Source organism: Hylobates moloch, unplaced genomic scaffold (genome assembly GCF_009828535.3).
Source record: "Hylobates moloch isolate HMO894 unplaced genomic scaffold, HMol_V3 SCAFFOLD_3, whole genome shotgun sequence".
In the NCBI taxonomy this organism is placed as follows: Eukaryota; Metazoa; Chordata; class Mammalia; order Primates; family Hylobatidae; genus Hylobates; species Hylobates moloch.
In genome coordinates, this window is record NW_026652278.1 from 38,843,729 (window position 1) to 38,866,829 (window position 23,101).

The following is a 23,101-nucleotide window of genomic DNA, read 5'->3' on the forward strand; positions in this document are numbered from 1 at the left end:
ATTATTATGTAGGAGAAAATCATTGTTATTGGGCTACATATACTGAAGTATTGAGGTGTAGATAGATGGATGGACAGATAGCAAAGTAGATATATATACACACTGCCATATGTACATATACATATATGTGTGTAATGTTATTTATTCTTAAAAATTTTATAATACAAAGGTGAGGAAAAATTCTACCACTAAGTTTTCATATAAATAGTCTAAAATTTTGTTTTAAAAAATATTCCCTTGAATATTTATAAACAAGTACTATATTAAAATATTTTTAAGATACCAAAGCAGATTTATGTCAACAAATGTTACTTGAATAAATAGAAATTTATAGACATTGAAGCATGACCATTATTACTCCATACTACAAAATTAATTTGAAACATGTCATTGATGTAAATATAAGAGCTAAAACAAAAAAATTATGGGAAAGTTAAAAGTCAGTCTTTGGAATCTTGTGCTGACAAATATTCTTTAAATAGGACACAAATCAACTGAGCACCTTTGCAGAAAATTCTACTGGACAGGAATGTCTTATATTGGGAATCAGTAAACAATACTCTCTGCACAAGTCCATCCTGCCACCTGTTTTTGAATAGTATGTGAGCTAAAAGTATTTACATTGAACAAATGCAAATAAGAAATAATATTTTTGAAACAAAATATTTTGAAACAAAAATTTATGGGAAATTTACATTTGTTTCTATAAAAATTGGAAGATATTCATTTGCACATTTTCTATGACTGCTTTCATGCTACAATAGCAGACGTCAAGGATTGCAACAGAAACATCATGGCCTAAAAAGTCTAAAATATTTACTATCTGGCCCATTACAGGAACAGTTTGCCAATTCCTGTCTCAGACTATTATCTCCACCTAGATAAGTGGATCCAGCCTGTAGCAGAAGAACACATTTGCCTGATTTGTAAAGAGGGTAGAATTGGCCACACAGTGCTGCACTTTTCTGTACAGGGCTGTTCCACGAAGAAGGGATTCTGTGGGTGATTCCCTTGTGCTCTGGGTTCTCAGGGCTCAAAAGACACCAGGCATAGCATGAGCTGCCCTGCAGGCAGGTGAATGAAGAAGCTCATCAGATGCAGCATTCCCCTCCAACAGGTCACAAAAGCTGATGCAGTGGATTGGGAGACTGGCGACTCATCCTGATTCTTCAGTATATTTCTCATTAATTAGTTTTAGGAGAAGAAATAAGTTTCATTACTATTACCCTCAGACCCTAATTTTGAGAAAAGAAAGCCTTCTCCTGGTTATCTCCTGTGTTTGTGAAAATAGAGTGCATTGAACTCTTAACTCTTGTACTAAATCAGTGACCTCAGGGTAAGCCCCATAATCTCTCAGTAAATTATCAATTCTGTCTTCTTCAAAAGATGACATTAGTAATTGCAACCTGACCAATTTCATTGATTTTCCCCCTTGAAAATATAACTTTAGGTTATATTATTTTTAATTTTACTAATAATATGTCTTGGTTAAATTGGAAAAGATTAGGTTTGAGATGGCAACTAGAGTGTCTGGATGAACACAGAAACCATGTGATAGAAGGCAATCGTAAAGCTGCCAAGACAAAAATTGGTCTCAAGATTCCAGAGGTAGGAGAAACTCAGAGAGCTAAGCTAACACTAACAGTCAATTTTTGACTGGGTTCACATTATGTACAATTCTGAATCATGACAACAGGTGTTATGTCATTATGACTGCCGATGGGAGAGGAATGAATCTTTCTTTGAAGGATATAAACATCCTCTGAAATTCTGCACTTTCTTACACATAACATCTGGTATTTAACCAAAAGTTATTAGGCATTTCAAAGATACAACTAAGTGATCACAAGAAGAAAAGTGGGGACAGGGAGGCAATAAAAACAGACTCACATTAGGAAACATTTCTCACTTAGTTTTATAAGGCTGGCATAATCTTGATATCAAAAATCTTGAAAATTCTGAAAAAGAAAATTACAAACCAAATCCTTGTGAATGTAAACATAGAAGCCCTAAACAATATGAGGAATACAAATTCATCTCTATGTGCATACTTATTTCTTTTTATACTCTTTTCTATATATATGTGAGGGCAAACTTCCCTAATCTGATAAAGAATTTCTTCCAAAATCTACTTCAAGCATCATTCTCAATATTGAAATGTAAAGCTTCCACTGCTTTCTGCAGATTAGAAATGAGAAACAAGGATGCCCACTATCAGCAATTCTATTCAACACTCTCCTAGAAATTCTAGCCAATGCAATAATGAATGCAATAAAGAGAAATTAAGCCCACAAGAATTGGAAAATAAGAAATAAAACAATATTAACACAGATACAGTATACTGTACACAGAAATTCCAATGAATCCAGAGATAAATTATGAACAGTGATTAGTAAATTTAGCAAAGTTGATAGATTAAGGTCATCAGAATGACAAAAACTAATTATGTTTCAACATACCAAGTACAAAGAAATCAAAAGGCATTTTGTAAGTTTATAACAACAACAAAAATATTAATTATCTAGGAAAAACCAAAGACTTGCAAGCCATGACAACAAAATCACAACATTCCTAGGAAAATAAAGAAAGCACAAATAAATTGGAAGCATAATTATATTCACAAACAGAAAGACTCAAGGTGTCAAGATGTCAGTTCTTTCCAAACTGACCTATAAATTTAATGTTGCCCTGACAGAAATTCTAGCCCAATGTTTTGGGAAATTGACAAAATAATACCTTCAAAATTTATCTGGAAATATAAGTACCTAAGAGTAGCCAGAACAATCTTGAAGAAAGAGAATAAATCTGAAAAACACACACCGTGAGACACTAAGACCTGTTACAAATCTTTATAGTCCCATACTGGAAACAACAGAAAGTCCAATACTGCCACACATAGGAGTTATGCACTTCTCTCACCCTGGGATGGTAGAGGATAAGAATCATACAGTGAATCTGAGGAATAAAAGAACATGGAGTTGCAGTGTAGGAGAAACAAACTTACCTTGGGAATGAGGTAGTTTCTGAATTTAACGTCACAGGTCACTGCATGGGGCAGGTTGGTGGGGATGAGGTCAATGTATCTCTGGACTTCGTGCACCACAGCATCTGTGTAGGGCATGTGGCCCCTGTCCTGCATGCAGGGGCTCCGGTTTCTGCCAATGACTCGTTCAATCTCTTCCTGGGCTTTAGCTGACAAGACACAAGTAAGAACTGATGGAAAAGGAGAAAAATGGCACATTTGTTGTAGCAATTCAGGGGTACATGAATAATGATGAAGGTATCCAAACATTATAAATTTAAATTATAGTGCTGGAAGTATGTGTAACTTAAAGAGAGGACTGTTACAGATACACAAATGTGTAACTGTGCCTTAAGCTAGGCATTAAGAAAAATCTGTACACATATATGCAGAGAAAATTACTATCAATAAAGGAAGACAGGAAGAAATGAAAGAAGGAAGAGAAGTCCACAAAACAACCAGAAAACAAATAACAAAAAGGCAGAAGTAAGTCCTTAATAATAACACTGAATGTAAATGGACTAAAATCTCCAATCAAAAGACAAACTGACTAGATGAAGAAACAAGAACCATTAATCTGTTGCCTAAAAATAAAACACACACTCCACTTAAAAAGACACACATAGACTGAAAATGAAGGAATGGAATGAGACAGTACATTCCAAAGGAAACAAAAAAAAAAAGAGCAGGAGTTATATTTAAAGCAGACAAAATAGACTTCAAGACAAAAACTGTAAGAAGAGAAAAAGAATATAACAATTGGTGATAAATCAGTCAGCTTAGCAAGAGGATGGAACAATTTTAAGTATATATGCAACCAACAATGGAGCACCCAGATATATAAAAGAAACATAATTAGAACTAGAGAGAGATAGGCCCCAATACAACAATAGCTGGAGACTTCAACACCCCACTTCAGCATTGGACAGGTCATCCAGATAGAAAATCAACAAGGAGACATTGAACTTCATCTGCATTATAGACCAAATGGATCTAATAGAAGTTTGCAGAATATTTCATCCAACTGCTACAGATACACATTATTTTCCACAGCACATGGATTGTTATCAAGAATTGACCAGATGTTAGGTCATGGAACAAGTCTTAAAACACTCAAAGAAACTGAAATAATATCAAGCATCTTCTCTGACCACCAAGTAATAAAACTAGCCATCAATAACACAAGGAAATTTGGAAACTACACAAATAAATGGAAATTAAACCATATGCTCATGAATGGCCAGAGGGTCCATGAAGAGATTAAAAAGGAAATTCAAAAATTTCTTGAAACAAATGATAATGGAAACACAACATACCAAAACATAGGGGCTACAGCAAAACCAGTACTAAGAGGAAAGTTTATAGCTCTAAGAGCTTACATCAAAAATAGAGACAATTTTCAAATAAATCTAATGATGAATCCTAAAGACCTAGATAAGCAAGAGCAAATGAAAACCAAAGGGCAACTCCCTTTGGGTCCCCTCCCTTTGTATGGGAGCTCTGTTCTCACTCTATTAAATCTTGCAACTGCACTCTTCTGGTCTGTGTTTGTTACAGCTTGAGCTGAGCTTTCACTCGCCATCCACCACTTCTGTTTGCCACCATCGCAGACCCGCTGCAGACTTCCATCCCTCCAGATCTGGCAGGCTGCCCACTGTGCTCCTGATCCAGTGATGTGCCCATTGCCATTCCTGATAGGGCTAAAGGCTTGCCATTGTTCCTGCATGGCTAAGTGCCTGGGTTCATCCTAATCAAGCTGAACACTAGTTGCTGGGTTCCACAGTTCTCTTCCATGACCCATGGCTTTTAATAGAGCTATAACACTCACTGCATGGCCCAAGATTCCATTCCTTGGAATCTGTGAGGCCAAGAACCCCAGGTCAGAGAACACGAAGCTTGCCACCATCTTGGAAGTGGCCCACCACCATCTTGGAAATGGCTCACCACCATCTTGGGAGCTCTGTGAGCAAGGACCCCCACCACCCCTTAACATTTTGGTGACCACGAAGGGACATCCAAAGCGGTAATATTGGACCACTTTCACTAGCTATTCTGTCCTATCCTTCCTTAGAACTGGAGGAAAATACCAGGCACCTGTCGGCCAGTTAAAAACAATTAGCGTGGCCACCGGACTTAAGTCTCAGGTGTGAAGCTATCTGGGGAAGGGCTTTCTAACAACCCCCAACCCTTCTATTGGGGATGTTGGTCCTCCTGGAGCCAGCTTCCACTTTCAATTTTCTTGGGGAAGCTGAGAGCTGACTAGAGGCAGAAAGCTGTTGTCCCGAACTCCCGGCAGTAGCCGGTTGAGATCATGGCACAGCCAGAAGTCTCTACTCAGCAGTCACCCATGCATGCGCCCCTACCTTTCCTTCTGACCCATACCTCCTGGGTCCTGACCACGCCTTTCTTGAAAGTGTAGCCCCAAAATTCTTCTTACCTCTGAATCTACTTCCTCTGATCCCTGCCTCCTAGGTACTAATGGTTCAGACTTTAATTTCCTCTAGCAAATTGTATCTCTAAAGGGATCTAAGGAGACTCTACGCTGCATCCTTAGGCCCCTAGGCTATGAACCCAGGGAGTCTTATCCCTGGTATCCCTCCTGATTTAGGCATACAGCTCTTGACATGGGCAGTTACGTGGGACCCATTCCCCACCACGCTTGCCAGGGCCCCAAATTTGTAATGGCAAAGAGAGAGAGTCAGAGAGAGAGACAAAGAGGGAGTCAAAGAGAAAAAGAAAGAAAAAGATAGAAATAGTTAAAAAAAATTGTGCCCTATTCCTTTAAAAGCCAGGGTAAATTTAAAACCTGTAATTGATAATTGCCACTTTGTTGTCAGTGTAAGTAAGGGTGTAGTAAATCCTTAACCCAGTAACCCACGGATGGGCCAAATGCATTCAGTCGGCAGTGACAACTGCTTAACTAAAAGTAGAAAAGTAACTTTTAGAGGAAACCTCATTGCGAGCACACCACACCAGTTCAGAGTTATTCTAAGTCAAAAAAAAAATTAAAAAAAGCAAAAATGTACCTCACTAACTCAAAAATCTTAATGTATGGGGCTATTATGTTAGAAAAAGGTAATGTAACTCCAACCACTGATAATTCCCTTAACCCAGCAGATTTCCTAACAGGGGATTTAAATCTTAATTACCATACAACAGTCCAACCAGACTTAGGAGGAACTCCCTTCAGGACAGGATGATAGATGGTTCTTCCCAGATGTGAGGAAAAAACCACAATGGATATTCAGTAATTGATACAGAGACTCGTGGAAGCAGAGTTAGAAAAATTGCCTAATAATTGGTCTCCTCAAACGTGCAAACTCTTTGCACTCAGCCAAGCCTTAAAGTACTTACAGAATCAAAAGACTATCTCAATCCTGACTCAAAAGGTTCAATACACCCTCTCTGAAACAAATTTGCATAAGAACAGTTGTTTATGCAAATGCATCTTGATGGGGCAGCTGGGTTGTTATGAAATACTCAGGAACCCAGCCCAGCTCTAGGACTCACCCCTAAGTGCAAAGGCAATGTTAGGCATGCTGGTAAAGGACCACTAGAATCCAGCAGCCCCCACCCCTTTTTCTTTGTGGTCAAGAAAGGCAGGAAAAACAGGTGCAGGACTGCTACATTGGTAAGCATAAGTAATCCGATTAGCAGAGGTCCATGAGTGGTTACACACCCTGGAAAGGAACTCACCTCTGAGCGCAAAGACAATGTTGGGCATGCTGGTAAAGGGCCACTAGAATCCAACAGCCCAGGCCCCTTTCTTTGTGGTCAAGAGAGGTGGGAAAACAGATGCAGGACTGCTGCATTGGTGAGTGTAACTAATCCGATAAGCAGAGGTCCACGGGTGGTTACGCACCCTGGAAAGGAATAAGCATTAGGACCATAGAGGACGCTCTAGGACTAATGCTTATCGGAAAATGAATAGGGGTGCTGGCATCCCTATGTTCTTTTTTCAGATGGGAAACATTTCCCCCAAGGCAAAAATTCCCCTAAGATGTATTCTGGAGAATTAGGACCAATTTGACCCTCAGACGCTAAGAAATAAATGACTTATATTCTTCTGCAGTACCGCCTGGCCACGATATCCTCTTCAAGGGGGAGAAACCTGGACTCCTGAGGGAAGTATAAATTATAACACCATCTTACAGCTAGACCTCTTTTGTAGGAAAAAGGCAAATGGAGTGAAGTGCCATATGTACAAACTTTCTTTTCATTAACAGACAACTCACAATTATGTAAAAAGTGTGATTTATGCCCTACAGGAAGCCCTCAGTCTACCTCCCTATCCCAGCGTCTCCCCAACTCCTTCCCCAGCTAATAAGGACCCCCTTTCAACCCAAACCATCCAAAAGGAGATAGATAAAGGGGTAAACAATGAAACAAAGAGTGCCAATATTCCCCAATTATGCCCCCTCCAAGCAGTGGGAGGAGGAGAATTCGGCCCAGCCAGAGTGCATGTACCTTTTTCTCTCTCAGACTTAAAGCAAATTAAAATAGACCTAGGTAAATTCTCAGATAACCCTGATGGCTATATTGATGTTTTATAAGGGTTAGGGCAATCCTTTGATCTGACATGGAGAGATATAATGTTACTGCTAAATCAGACACTAACCCCAAATGAGAGAAGTGCCACCATATCTGCAGCCCGAGAGTTTGGCAATCTCTGGTATCTCAGTCCGGTCAATGATAGGATGACAACAGAGTAAAGAGAACGATTCCCCACAGGTCAGCAGGCAGTTCCCAGTGTAGACCCTCACAGGGACACAGAATCAGAACATGGAGATTGGTGCCGCAAACATTTGCTAACTTACATGCTAGAAGGACTAAAGAAAACTAGGAAGACTATGAATTATTCAATGATGTCCACTATAACACGGAAAGGAAGAAAATCCTACTGCCTTTCTGGAGAGACTAAGGGAGGCATTGAGGAAGCATACCAGGCAAGTGGACTTTGGAGGCTCTGGAAAAGGGAAAAGTTGGGAAAATCAAATGCCTAATAGGGCTTGCTTCCAGTGCAGTCTACAAGGACACTTTAAAAATGATTGTCCAAGTAGAAGTAAGCTGCCCCCTCGTCCGTGCCCCTTATGTCAAGGGAATCCACTGGAAGGCCCACTGCCCCAGGGGATGAAGGTCCTCTGAGTCAGAAGCCACTAACCAGATGATCCAGCAGCAGGACAGGACTAAGGGTGCCTGGGGCAAGCCCCAGCCCATGCCATCACCCTCACAGAGCCCCGGGTATGCTTGACCATTGAGGGCCAGGAGGTTAACTGTCTCCTGGACACTGGTGTGACCTTCTCAGTCTTACTCTCCTGTCTCAGACAACTGTCATCCAGATCTGTCACTATCCAAGGGGTCCTAGGACAGCTAGTCACTAGATACTTCTCCCAGTCACTAAGCTGTGACTGGGGAGCTTTAGTCTTTTCACATGCTTTTCTAATTATGCCGAAAGCCCCACTCCCTTGTTAGGGAGAGACATTCTAGCAAAACCAGGGGCCATTATACACCTGAACATAGAAGAAGGAACACCCATTGGTTGTCCTCTGCTTGAGGAAGGAATTAATCTTAAAGTCTAGGCAACAGAAGGACAATATAGATGAGCAAAGAATGTCCGTCCTGTTTAAGTTAAACTAAAGGACTCCACCTCCTTTCCCTACCAAAGGCAGCACCCCCACAGACCCAAAAGATTGTTAAGGACCTAAAAGCCCAAGGCCTAATAAAACCATGCAGTAGCCCCTGCAATACTCCAATTTTAGGAGTACAGAAACCCAACAGACAGTGGAGGTTAGTGCAAGATCTCAGGATTATCAGTGAGGCCATTGTCCCTCTATACCCAGCTGTACCCAGCCCTTTCCCAAATACCAGAGGAAGCAGAGTGGTTTACAGTCCTGGACCTTAAGGATGCCTTTTTCTAAATCCCTGTACATCCTGACTCTCAATTCTTGTTTGCCTTTGAAGATCTTTCAAACCCAACCTCTCAACTCACCTGGACTGTTTTACCCCAAGGGTTCAAGGATAGCTCCCATCTATTTGGCCAGTCATTAGCCCAAGACTTGAGTCAATTCTAACACCTGGACACTCTTGCCCTTCAGTACATGGATGATTTACTTTTAGCTGCCCGTTCAGAAACCTTGTGCCATCAAGCCACCCAAGCTCTCTTAAATTTCCTTGCTACCTGTAGCTACAAGGTTTCCAAACCAAAGGCTCAGCTTTGCTCATAGCAGGTTAAATACTTAGGGCTAAAATTATCCAAAGGCACCAGGGCCCTCACTGAGGAATGTATCCAGCCTATACTGGCTTATCCTCATCTCAAAACCCTAAAGCAACTAAGAGAGTCCCTTGGCATAACAGGTTTCTGCCGAATATAGATTCCCAGGTATGGTGAAATAGCCAGACCATCATATACACTAATTAAGGAAACTCAGAAAGCCAATACCCATTTAGTAAGATGGACACCTGAAGCAGAAGTGGATTTCCAGGCCCTAAAGAAGGCCCTAACCCAAGCCCCAGTGTTAAGCTTGCCAATGGGGCAAGACTTTTCTTTATATGTCACAGAAAAAACAGGAATAGCTCTAGGAGTCCTTACGCAGGTCCAAGGGATGAGCTTGCAACCCATGGCATACCTGAGTAAGGATACTGATGTAGTGGCAAAGGGTTGGCCTCATGGTTTACAGGTAGTGGCAGCAGTGGCAGACTTAGTATCTGAAGCAGTTAAAAGAATACAGGGAAGAGATCTTACTGTATGGACATCCATGACATGAATGGCATACTCACTGCTAAAGGAGACTTGTGGCTGTCAGACAACCATTTACTTAAATATCAGGTTCTATTACTTGAAGGGCCAGTGCTGCAACTGTCCGCTTGTGCAACTCTTAACCCAGCCACATTTCTTCCAGACAATGAAGAAAAGATAGAACATAACTGTCAACAAGTAATTGCTCAAAACTACACTACTTGAGGGGACATTTTAGAGGTTCCCTTGATTGATCCTGACCTCAACTTGTATACTGATGGAAGTTCCTTTGTAGAAAAAGGACTTCAAAAAGTGAGGTACACAGTGGTCAGTGATAATGGAATACTTGAAAGTAATCTCCTCACACCAGGAACTAGTGATCAGCTGGCAGAACTAATAGCCCTCACTCGGGCACTAGAATTAGGAGAAGGAAAAAGGGTAAATATATATACAGACTCTAAGTATGCTTACCAAGTCCTCCATGCCCATGCAGCAATATGGAGAGAAAGGGAATTCCTAACTTCTGAGGGAACACCTATCAAACCTCAGGAAGCCCTTAGGAGATTATTATTGGATGCACAGAAACCTAAAGAGGTGGCAGTCTTACACTGCTGGGGTCATCAGAAAGGAAAGGAAAATAGAAGGGAACTGCCAAGCAGATATTTAGGCCAAAAGAGCTGCAAGGCAGAACCCTCCATTAGAAATGCTTATAGAAGGACCCCAAGTATGGGGTAATCCCCTCTGGGAAACCAAGCCCCAATAATCAGCAGGAGAAATAGAATGGGTAAGCTCATGAGGACATAGTTTTCTCCCCTCAGGATGGCTAGCCACTGAAAAAGGAAAATTACATTTGCCTGCAGCTAACCAATGGGAATTACTTAAAACCCTTCACCAAACTTTTCACTTAGGCATTGATAGCACCCATCAGATGGCCAAATTATTATTTACTGCACCAGGCCTTTTCAAAACTATCAAGCAGATAGTCAGAGCCTGTGAAGTGTGCCAAAGGCACTGCAGGCATACATTTCAATCCCTGTATCTTTAACCTCCTTGTTAAGTGTGTCTCTTCCAGCATTGAAGCTGTAAAACTACAAATCATTCTTCAAATGGAGCCCCAGATGCAGTCCATGACTAAGATCTACTGCGGACCCTTGGAACAGCCTGCTAGCTCATGCTCCGATGTTAATGACATCAAGGCACCTCTCCCAAGGAAATCTCAACTGCACCATCCCTACTACACCCCAATTCAGCAGGAAGCAGTTAGAACGGTCGTTGGCCAACCTCCCCAACAGCACTTGGGTTTTCCTGTTGAGAGGGGGTACTGAGAGACAGGCCTAGCTGGATTTCCTAGGCTAAGAATCCCTAAGCCTACCTGGGAAGGTGACCACTTCCACCTTTAAACACGGGGCTTGCAACTTAGCTCACACATGACCAATCAGATAGTAAGGAAAGCTCACTAAAATGCTAATTAGGCAACAATGGGAGGTAAAGAAATAGCCAATCATCTGCTGCCTGAGAGCACAGTGGGAGGAACAATGATCGGGATATAAACCCAGGCATTTGAGCCAGCAATGGCAACCCCCTTTGGGTCCCCTCCCTTTGTATGGGAGCTCTGTTTTCACCCTATTAAATCTTGCAACTGCACACAAAAAAAAAAAAGAAAAAAGAAAGAAAACCAAAATTAGTAGAACAAAAGGAATAATAAAGATCAGAGCAGAAATAAATGAAATTTAAATGAAGAAAGCAAAACAAAATATCAATGCAACAAAAAGTTGCTTCTTTGAGAAATTAAACAAAATTGACAAGTCTTTAGCCAGACTAAGAAAAAAACAAAGAAGATTCAAATAAATAAAAACAAAAATAAAAAAGGAAGCAATACAACTGATACTGCAGAAATTCAAAGAATAATTAATGGTTACTATGAGCAACTATATGCCAATATATTGGAAAATCTAGAAGAAATCGACAAATCCCTAGACATATATGACCTATTGAGACTGAACCAGGAAGAAATCCAAAACCTGAACATTCAATGACCAGTACCAAGATCAAACCTGTAATAAAAATTATCCCAATAAGAAAAACCCCAAGACTGGAGGGCTTCACTGCTGAATTTTACCAAACATTTAAAGAAGAACTAATACCAACCCTACTCAAACTTTTCCAAAAAATAAGGGAGAAGAGAATACTTCCAAACTCATTCTATGAGGCCAGTATTACCCTGATACCAAAATCAGACTAAGACACATCAAAAAAAGAAAACTACAGGCCAATACACCTGATGAATACTGACGCAAAAATCCCCAACAAAATACTAGGAAACCACATTCAACAATACAATAGACAGATCATTCACAATGACCAAGTTGGATTTATCTCTGTGATGCAAGTATGGTTCAACATGTGGAAATCAAACAGTGTGATACATCATATCAACAGAACGAAGGATAAAAACCGTATGATCATTTCAGTTGATGCTGAAAAAGTATTTGATAAAATTCAACATCCCTTCTTGATAAAAATTCATTAAAAACACTTGAGATAGAAGGAGCATAGCTCAACATAAAAAAAGCTATATGACAGACCTACTACTAGTACCATACTGAATGGGGAAAACTGAAAGCCTTTTCTCTAGGATCAGGAACATGACAAGGATGTCCACTGTTGCCATTGTTATTCATCATAGTACTGGATGACCTAGCAAGAGCAATCAGACAAGAGAAAGATATAAAGGCTATCCACATTGGAAAGGAAGAAGTCAAAATAGCCTTGTGTGCAGATGATATAACCTTATACTAGGAAAAACCTAAAGGTTCCACAAGATAATTATTAGAACTGATGAACAAATTCTGTAAAGCTGAAGGATACAAACTCAACATAAAAATCAGTAGTGTTGATATATGCCAACAATGAACAATGAGAAAAAGAAATTTAAAATGTAATCCCATTTAAAATAGCCATATATAAATTAAATACCTAGGAATTAATTTAACCAAAGAACTGAAAGATCTCTGTAATGAAAACTATAAAGCACTGAGGAAAGAAGTTTAAGAAAACACGACAAATGGAAAAATATTTCATGTTCATGGGTTGGAAAAATCAATATTATTAAAATGTCCATACTATCAAAACAATCTACAGATTCAATAAAATCCCTATCAAACTACAAATGACATTCTTCACAGAAATAGAAAAAAAAATCTTTAAAATTAATATGGACCCACAAAAGACCCAGAATAGTCAAAACTATCCTAAGCAAAAAAAACAAAACTGGAGGAATCACATTATCTCACTTAAAATTATACTACACAGCTATACTAACAAAAACAGCATGGTACTGACATAAAAACAGACACATAGACCAATGGAACAGAATAGAGAATCCAAAAACAATTTCACACACCTGGAGTGAACTCATTCTTGACAAAGGTGCTGACATGGTTTGGCTATGTCCCCACCCCAAATCTCATCTTGAATTGTAATAATCCCCACGCCTAAAGGGCAAGGCCATGTGGGGATAATTGAAACATGGGGTGGTTTCCCCCATACTGTTCTCATAGTAGTGAATAAGTCTCACAAGATCTGATGGTTTTATAAATGGGACTTCCCTTGCAAAGATCTCTGCCTGCCACCATGTAAAATGTGACTTTTCTCCTCATTTGCCTTCCACCATGATTTTGAGGCATCCCCAGCCATGTGGAACTGTGAGTCCATTAAAGGTCTTTCCCTTATAAATTACCTGTTCTCATGCATGGCTTTATTAGAAGCATGAGAACAGACTAACACAGGTACCAAGAACATACACTGGGGGAAAGACTGTCTCTTCAATAGATTGTGCTGGGAAAATTTAATGTCCTATACAAAGGGATGAAACTGGACTCATATCTCTTGCCACATACAAAAATCAACTCAAAATGGATTAAAAACTTAAATATGAGACCTCAAACTGTGAAACTACTATTGCAAAATACTAGAAGACATCTCCAGAACATTTGTCTAGGCAAAAATTTCTTGAGCCGTACCCCACAAGCACAGGCATTCAAAGCAAACATGGACAAATGGGATCATACCAAGTTAAAAAGCTTCTGCACAGCAAAAGATACAATAAACAAAGGGAAGAGACAACCCACAGAATGGAAAAAAATATTTGCAAACTACTCACCTGACAAGAGATTAATAACCAGAATATATAAGGAACTTAAGTAACTCTATAGAAAAAAATCTAATAATCCAATCCAAAAGTGGGCAAAAGATTTGAATAGACATTTCTCAAAAGAAGACATATTAATGGTTAGCAGACATACAAAAAGGTGGTCAACACCACTGATCATCAGAGAAACATAAATCAAAACTACAATGAGATGTCACCTCACTCCAGTTAAAATGGCTTATATCCGAAAGACAGGCAATAACAAATGCTAGTGAGGATGTGGAGATAAGTGGACCCCCATACAATGTTGGTGGGAATGTAAATTAGTATGGCCACTATGGAGAGCTGTTTGAATGTTCCTCAAAAAACTAAAAATATATATTGTTTTTTAAAAAACTAAAAATAAAACTACCAACAACCCTACTACTGGGTATATACCCAAAAGAAAGGAAATAAGTATATCAAAGAGACATCTGCACTCTTATGTTTGTTGCAGCACTGTTTACAATGGCTAAGACTTTGAAACAACCTAAATATCCATCAACAGACAAATGGATAAAGAAAATGTAGTACATATACACAATGGAGTTCTATTCAGCCATAAAAAAAGAATGAGATTCAGTCATTTGCGACAACATGAATGGAACTGGAGAGCACTACATTAAGTGAAATAAGCCAGGCACAGAAAGAAAAACATAGCATGTTCTCAGTTATTTGTGGGATCTAAAATAAAAAGAATTTAACTAATGGACATAAAGTGTAGAAGGATGGCTACCAGATACTTGAAAGTGTAGTGGGGGGGTGAGAAGGGAAGTGGGGATGAATAAGACCTACTATTTGATAGCAAAACAGTGTGACTATAGTCAATAATAACTTAATTGTATATTTTAAAATAACTTAAAGATTGTAATTGAATTGTTTGTAACTCAAAGAATAAATGCTTGAGGGCACAGATACCCCATTCTCCATGACATGCTTATTTCACATTGCATGCCTGTATCAAAACATCTCCTGTACCCCACAAACATATTAATATATACCTATTATGTACCCATAAATATAAAAAAGAAAAAAGATAAATCAGTATGTACTTATACATTAGTATATATAAGTAATAAAAATAAAAATAATGAAATGTTTGAAAACATAAAGTAAGCATAAATTTAGTTATGAAATTACTGTCTTGGAAAAAAACGGGAATTAGTTTTACATCAAAATAACACGCTTAAACATTAAATTTTGCTAACAGATTTATGCATATATATAACTGTGTATTTGTGCATCTGTGCTTGTGTGTGTGAGAGTCTGCAATTTGCAATGGTATTCTCTACATTCTCACAATTTCCAAATCTACCATTTTGAACATTCTAGCAGCTTCTTCTGAAAATACATTCACATTTCTAAATAAAGGCCTTGTTTCTATTTCTTACTTATCTTTTTGTAGATTATATTTAATAATTTTTTATTATGAGACATGAAAAATTTAATCTCCATTTTCACCTCATATTTGAACACACCCTCAGATAGACACACTCATTTTTCTACACTGCTTTTTCCAGAATGTATTTAGTTGACAATTTTTATGATATCAGTATTCATTGCTTATATCATTCTGACTACATAAATATGGTTCTCTGGTAAGACAGCTATGATTATATTTTATTTTTAGCGCTTTCTTAAACTTAACCACGTCTCTTTATTTCTATTTGTAATTTTCTGTTTCCCAAGTTAGAATTATTTACAAATGTTCAGGCAGATGTTTGAACTCCTTTTTTAGTTATTGGAAACTCTCATAAAATCTATCACATCTCTTGTTCTTGCTGTCTCCTCTCACTTCTGAATTATCAACCAGGTCCATTCTGAAGTGGTTGTTTTCTAGGCCTGGTGCTAGGCAGCCTCCCTGGCACTCTCATTGTCCTACATGAGGTCTCCTGATTGCTGGAGTTCAGGACTTTCTCTAACTAGGTTTCAGGCATTTGAATGAAGCACATTCTCCAATATTTTTCTGAGAAAGGGACAATAGAAGGTAAAATTTTGGCAAATATGCAAGTCTGAAAACACCCTATTTCTATTAATATGCTAAATAATATTAATAGTTCCTCTCGAGAATTCTGAATCCTAATTCTTTCTATATGACCTGGTATATCTCTGAAAGTTTTTGTGATTTTCCCTTTAATTCTGGTGTCCTGAAATTCCATGACCCTGTGTCTAGCAGTGTATGTTTTCATTTCATTCACTCTATTAGACATTGAAGATAATTTTCTGTTAAGATGGCAAAAGAAAAATGTCATTTCTCTAGATCAGTTCCCTTTCGGTAGGATAAAGCTAGCTGCTGAGTTTTAGGAAGCAAGGTGAATAAAACAGCTTTAAGTCTCCGAATTGAGAGTGTGGACCCTTACCAAATCTGCCTTTCTAGCCTACACCTCATGTCTTTTCTGGCACTGCCCTGTGTCCCTGAGTACAGGGCTTCTTAAACTCAGTTTCTCTAGAGAGTAAGCCTCCTTTTTCTTGTGGGAGAAAATTAGTTACTTGATGAAGAGAGTTGCGTAGGAAACCTAGGCAGAGAGACCCTCCTTTTTCAGCCTCATTCTCTACCATATTTGACCCTGGGTACTTCCAAATACTAAAATTGAGGGGATTTAAGGGACACTGATTAATTTTCCTCCTTGATAAATTTTCCTCTTCTGACTTTTTGGTTACAAGTTTATCCTCTCTGTACAGATTTATTATTCCTCCATTTGTGCTCTGTGTTTTAGAAATTTGTTAAAGCTTTATTGACTATTTCCTCTACTCTACCTACCTTAAAGTGCTCAAACAGCTAATATCCCAAATCTATAAAAAACTAAAACAAATCAACAAGCAAAAAACAAAAAAAAACAATTAGAAATGGTCAAAGGACATGAACAGACACTTCTCAAAAGATGACATACAAGCAGCCAACAAACATATGAAAAAATGTTCAACATCACTAAGCATCAGAGAAATCAAAATCAAAATCACAAGGAGGTACCATCTCACACCAGTCAGAATGGCAATTATTAATATTAAAAAGTCCCAAAACAAGAGATGCTGGTGAGGTTGCAGACAAAAGGAAATGCTTTTACACTGCTGGTGGGTATGCAAACTATTTCAGCCACTGTGGAAAGCAGTTTGGATATTTCTGAAAGAACTTAAAATAGAACTTTAGTTGACCCAGCAATCCAACTATTGAGTATATACCCCCCCAAAAAATAATTCATTCTATCAAAAAAACACACACACCAATATGTTCACTGTAGTGCTATTCACAATAGCAAAAAAATGGAATCAGCTTAAGTGCCCATCAACAGTAGACTGTATAAGGAAAATGTGGTAAATATACACTGATATGGTTAGGCTGTGTCCCCACTCAAATCTCATCTTGGACTTTAGCTCCCATAATTCCCACATCATGGGAGGGACTCAATGGGACATAATTTAATCATGGGAGCAGGGTGTTCCCATGCTGTTCTTGTGATAGTAAATAAGTCTCTATCAGAGACTTATTGTGAAGCCTTTCCAGTCATGTGGAATTGAGAGTCCATTAAACCTCTTTCCTTTATGAATTACCCAGCCTCAGATATGTCTGTATTAGCAGCATGAGAACAGACTAGTATACACACCATGGAATACTACACAGCCATAAAAAAAACAAAAATCATGTCTTTTGCAGCACTATAGACGAAGCAGGAGGCCATTATCCTAAGCAATCTAATACAAGAACAGAAAACCAAATACCACATGTTCTCACTTATAAATGGAAGGTAAACATTGAATACACATGAACCTAAAGATGTGAACAATAGACACTGAGGATCACTAGATAGGGGAGGGAGAGAAGGGATGTGGGTTGGAGAACCATCTGTTGGGTACTGTGCCTACTGTCGGTGTGATGAAATAGTTGGGACCCCAAGCCTCAGTGTTACACAACTTACCCATGTAACAAATCTGTATTTGTACCCTTTAATCTATAAAAAAAGTTGAAAAAATCTTCTAGAACGTTATAGGTTAGTAATTGTTCAAAAAAGTCCTAATTCTTATTTGTAATTTGGTTATTGTCATTAAATGGGGGATACTGACACAGGGGAAAAAAGAATATTTATTATCTGCAGCATAACCAAAAGTCTTTAAAAGTAAATTTCTAAAATAAAGTTGTTCATAAAAGATAAAATTATTGACCCCCCCAAAAAAATTCTTATTTTATCCAACACCAATTTCATGGAAACTGTCTCAGGTACATCTTCTGCCTAAATGGAACATTCTTTAGGTACCTCTTTTAGTAAAGAGAATCAACTTTCTCATGAATCTAACTTTTTAGAATACTTATCAGACTAGGAATTTTTTCAGGCAGCCTCACTACATTTCTAGGATTACCATTTATCCTTCAATAAGAAGAGTTTCCAGTTTCCCTACTCCAGCATTAGAACCTGAAATTTTGAGAATGAGAAAAGTTATCTTTAACAATACACTTGCTGTTCAAAATGGCCTTTTAATAATAAAACCAACATGCAAACCCAGGCCAACTTATGTTGTCTCTTCCTACCATAAGCCATTGTCGATGAAATCCAGACACACTGGGCCAGAGCTCTATTGCTTTTGAAACTGCCATGCTGTCTTCATTTCTGTTATCTTCCTCTACTGTGCAAAGATGTCCTTTCTTTCTTTTCTTTTACTTTTCCTTTTTTTTTTTTCTGAGACAGGGTCCCACTCTGTCACCCAGGCTAGAGGGCAGTGGCACAATCTTGGCTCACTGCAACCTCCACCACCCAGGTTCAAGAGATTCCCATGCCTCAGCCCCCGAGTAACTGGGATTACAGTTGTGTGCCACCATGCCTGGCTATGTTTTGTATTTTTAGTAGAGATGGGTCTTGGCCATATTGGCCAGGCTGGTCTTGAACTCCTGGCCTCAATGATCCACCCACCTACACCTCCCAAAGGGCTGGGATTACAAGCATGAGCCACTGCACCAGGCCAGGATATTCCATTTTAATCACACCATTAAATTGGGACAGATTACAGCTGCGGGTGCAGAAATTTAAATAATGAAATTTCTCTAAGAGAAACAGGAAGGAGAACACTAGCAGCACCTTCCCAACATCTTTTCTAAAACTCCATTAACTCATCATCTGTGATCATACCTGTGACCTCTGGGTGCTTCAGCAGGAGAAGGAGAGCATATCTCAGGGTTGTGCTTGTCGTCTCTGTCCCAGCTCCAAGTAAGTCAGCTGCAGTGATTACCAAGTTTTCAATAGTGAATTCAGACTGTTGGTTTTGCTTTTCCTAGGAATGATTTGGTGCAATTATCTGACAAATTATTTAACAGCATATTTGATGACAGTAAATTCAAAATTACTCACATTATATACTTACCAACATAGAAACTGTAAAGTATAGCACTCGAAGAAAATATTGTAAGGTATAGTGGATGCTGTAGGCCAACTGGCCCAAACTTTATTTCCTACCCCCTTATTCCATGCTTGCTTAAAAATTCCATTTGTCAGACTCTGCAGTTAGCTGACTCACACAGCATATATTTTGGCAAAAAAAAAAAAATAAGCAGAAGATCTCTAGGTCCACTTCTTCTATTTCCTCTTTCATACTCAAAACACAAATGTGAAGATATAAAGACATTATCTGTTAAAGTTATTATTACCTGTAGACAGCCACAACTTAAATTAATAAAAATAGGGAAATTAGGGCCATATCATTAGATACTATGAGCCTGAATCAAGAGTCTGCAATTTTCTTCTGTCAGAAAGGTACATGGACTCAATATTGCCTGAAGATTCATTATAAAGTTGAAATTTTGTAAAAACAAATATGAAAAAAAGAACATGACAGTAAAACCTAGAATAAATTATAGAGAAAGAGAGTGAGTTTACAATGACAAGATGGGCCCACACTATTGTAATCTATATGGGAGGCAATGGACAACTTGTTCTAGAATGCAAGTAGTGCAGGAATAAATAAAAATATACAAAGTGAAGAGAAAGGAAAATGATGAAGATGGAGAATAAGGACATTAATTGCCCACAGGGAATAAAGGAGAGAGTAAGGGTAAGGCATATGCCAAGGCTCAGAGACTGGAGTTCTCATAATTTGGAAGTTCGGAGAGAGAAAGCAACGGATGAGGAATACTTAGTTTGAATTAGGACTGGGGTGTTGATATGATGCAGAATTGACAACAATAAGGGGAAAGTTTTGAATACTGAGTACAAGAGATCATCAATATACAAAAACATATTACTTTCTAACAAGTCCCTAGGCCAGCAATATATTAATGATGCTTTTAGAGTTTCCAAGTGACCTATGTTGTGTTAAATATTGTGTAGTTAACACCGCTGAAATAGACTAGATTCTCTCAACATGTGTAGACAAAGACAGTCCTCTCCCTTGGTAACATCAGCTTCACACAGTTTTCTAAGCTTGTCATGTTGAAAATTACTCTTAAGTAAGAAGAACAATGCAGTCACAAACCAGTATTAACATTTCCATCTGTTGACTTGAGCTTGGTTACTTAGCATTAATAAGGTAGTATATCCTATCTTATTAATGATAGTAGCCATATTATAGTTGCTGGACTCAAATCTAAAGAGCACCCGTTCTACATCAGAGGCAGGCCACGGCATTTTCCTGCACCTCACCCTCAGAAACAGACTCACAGCTACAACTCAGTCTGTGGGCTTCAGCTGCTAGGGTGTGCTGCAGAGTCATAGGCCTTGGTTCTGTGGGCAATCTACATTCAACCCTGCCACAGAGAGTGAACCTGCACCACAAGACCCAGGTGTCACAATACATGATTAAAAGACCCTGAGTCTAGAATGATGCTTCTATGACAACTTCAAGGACCTGTACTTATAACCCAGCACAAATGCCACTGAGTGTATGCCATGTCAGAGCTGACACCAAAAGGAATCCCTTAGGCTAAGTCACCCTAATTTTACGAAAATAAAAATAGGAGGATGCCCAAATACTTTGACACTAAAGACATTAACAACCTACACTACTCCTGATACTGCTGCAACCTTCTACAGCCTAGGCCACTGAGGCCCCTAAAATTATTGCTGATGTTGGCCATAGCTAGAGAAACTCCACAGAAACTATCACAATGCATCTATTCGAAAACTGAGTTACCCACTCTTCGTCAACTGTACACAAACACTCAACTTCAGATAAAAGTCTTTCTCTATGAAATTCACTCTAGAAATTTTGGAATAGCAATTGTTCCATCACATGCATAGACATCAATGCAGGGACACAACATGAAAAATAAAGAAATATGGCACCAGCAAAGGGACATAATAACTCTTAAATAACAGATCTCAATGAAAAAAAATCCACAAACATTCAAAAAAAGGAATTCAAAATAATTACCTTAAAGAAACTCAATAAGGAGGGTGGCTGGCAAGATGACCAAATAGGAAAAGCTCCAGTCTGCAGCTCCCAGCAAGATCAATGAAGAAGGTAGGTGATTTCTGCATTTCCAACTGAGGTACGTGGCTCATCTCACTCAGAATGTTTAGACAGTAGGTGCAGTGCATGGAGGCTAAACTGAAGCAGGGAGGAATGCTGTCTCACCTGGGAAGCCCAAGGGATTGGTGAACTCCCTCCCATAGCCAAGGAAAGCCTTGAGGGATTGTGCTGTGAAGAATGGTGCACTCTGGCCCAAATACTACAGTTTTTCCATGATCTTCACAACCCACAGACCAGAAGATTCCCTTGAGAGCCTACACCACCAGGGCCCTGGGTTTCAAGCACAAAACTGGGCTGTCATTTGGGCAGACACCAAGCTAGCTGGAGGGGTTTTTTTCATGTCCCAGTGGTGCCTGTAACACCAGCAAAGCAGAACCATTCAGTACCCTGGAAAGAGGGCTGAAGCCAGGGAGCCAAGAGATCTAGCTCAGGGGATCTCACCCCCATGGAGCCCAGCAAGCTGAGATCCACTGGCTTGAAATTCTATCTCCCAGCACAGCAGTCTGAAGTTGACTGGGGATGTTCGAGCTTGGGGGAGGGGGAGGGGCATCTGCCATTGTTGAGGCTTGAGTAGGTGGTTTTCCCCTCACAGTGTAAACAAAGCCTCCAGGAAGCTAGAACTAGGTGGAGCCCACTTCAGCTCCGCAAAGCCACTGTAGCCATACGGCCCCTCTGGATTCCTACTCTCTGAGCAGTTGCATCTATGAAAGACAGGCAACAGTCCCAGTCAGGGGCCTATAGATAAAACTCCCATCTCACTGGACTGAGAACCTGGAAGAAGGGGTGGCAGTGGGTGCAGCTTCAGCAGACTTAAATGTTCCTGCCTGCTGGCTCTAAAGAGAGCAGCAGACCTACCAGCAGGGGTCAACAGACACCTCATACAAAAGAGCTTTGGCTAGCATCTGGCAAATGTCCCTCTAGGATGAAGCTTCCAGAGGAATAAACACACAGCAATCTTTGGTGTTCTGTGGTCTCCACTGGTGATACCCATGCAAACAAGGTTTGGAGTGGACCTCAAGCAAACTCCAGCAGACCTGCAGCAGAAGGGCCTGACTGTTAGAAGAAAAACTAGCAAACAGAAAGGAATAGCATCAACATCAACAAAAAGGATGTCCACGCAAAAAACCCATTCAAAGGTCACCAACATCAAAGACAAGAGGTGGATAAATCCACAAATATGAGAAAAAAAAAAACAGCACAAAAAGGCTGAAAATTCCAAAAACCAGAACACCGCTTCTCCAAAGGATCACAACTCCTTGCCAGCAAGGGGACAAAACTGGACAGAGAAAGAATTTGATGAATTGACAGAAGTAGGCTTCAGAAGGTGTGTAATAACAAACTCCACTGAGCTAAAGGAGCATGTTCTAACCCATTGCAAAGAAGCTAAGAACCTTGAAAAAAGGTTAGATGAATTGCTAACTAGAATAACCAGTTTAGAGAAGAACATGAGTGACCTGATGGAGCTGAAAAACACAGAATGAGAACTTTGTGAAGCATAAATAAATATCAATAGCCAAATTGATAAAGCAGAAGAAAGGATATCAGAGATTCAAGATCAACTTAATGAAATAAAATGTGAAGAAAAAATTTAAAAAATAAGAATAAAAAGAAATGAACATAGCCTCCAAGAAATATGGCACTATGTGAACAGACCAAATCTACGTTTGATTGGTGTACCTGAAAATGATGGGGAGAATGGAAC

At 39.2% G+C, this 23,101-nt stretch overlaps 1 protein-coding gene across 2 annotated transcripts in view; it reads right to left on the reverse strand.

The window, feature by feature from the left end:
* The window catches only part of LOC116457271 (cytochrome P450 2C19), a 55,322-nt gene that overhangs the window by 9,467 nt on the left and 22,754 nt on the right, over window positions 1-23,101 (reverse strand). For both annotated transcript variants that reach the window (XM_032136346.1, XM_032136355.1), the window contains 2 exons: window positions 19,065-19,206; window positions 3,005-3,192 (listed from right to left, as the gene is read on the reverse strand). In XM_032136346.1, coding sequence (XP_031992237.1) covers window positions 3,005-3,192; window positions 19,065-19,206 — 330 coding nt within the window. The remainder of the gene's footprint in view (window positions 1-3,004; window positions 3,193-19,064; window positions 19,207-23,101) is intronic.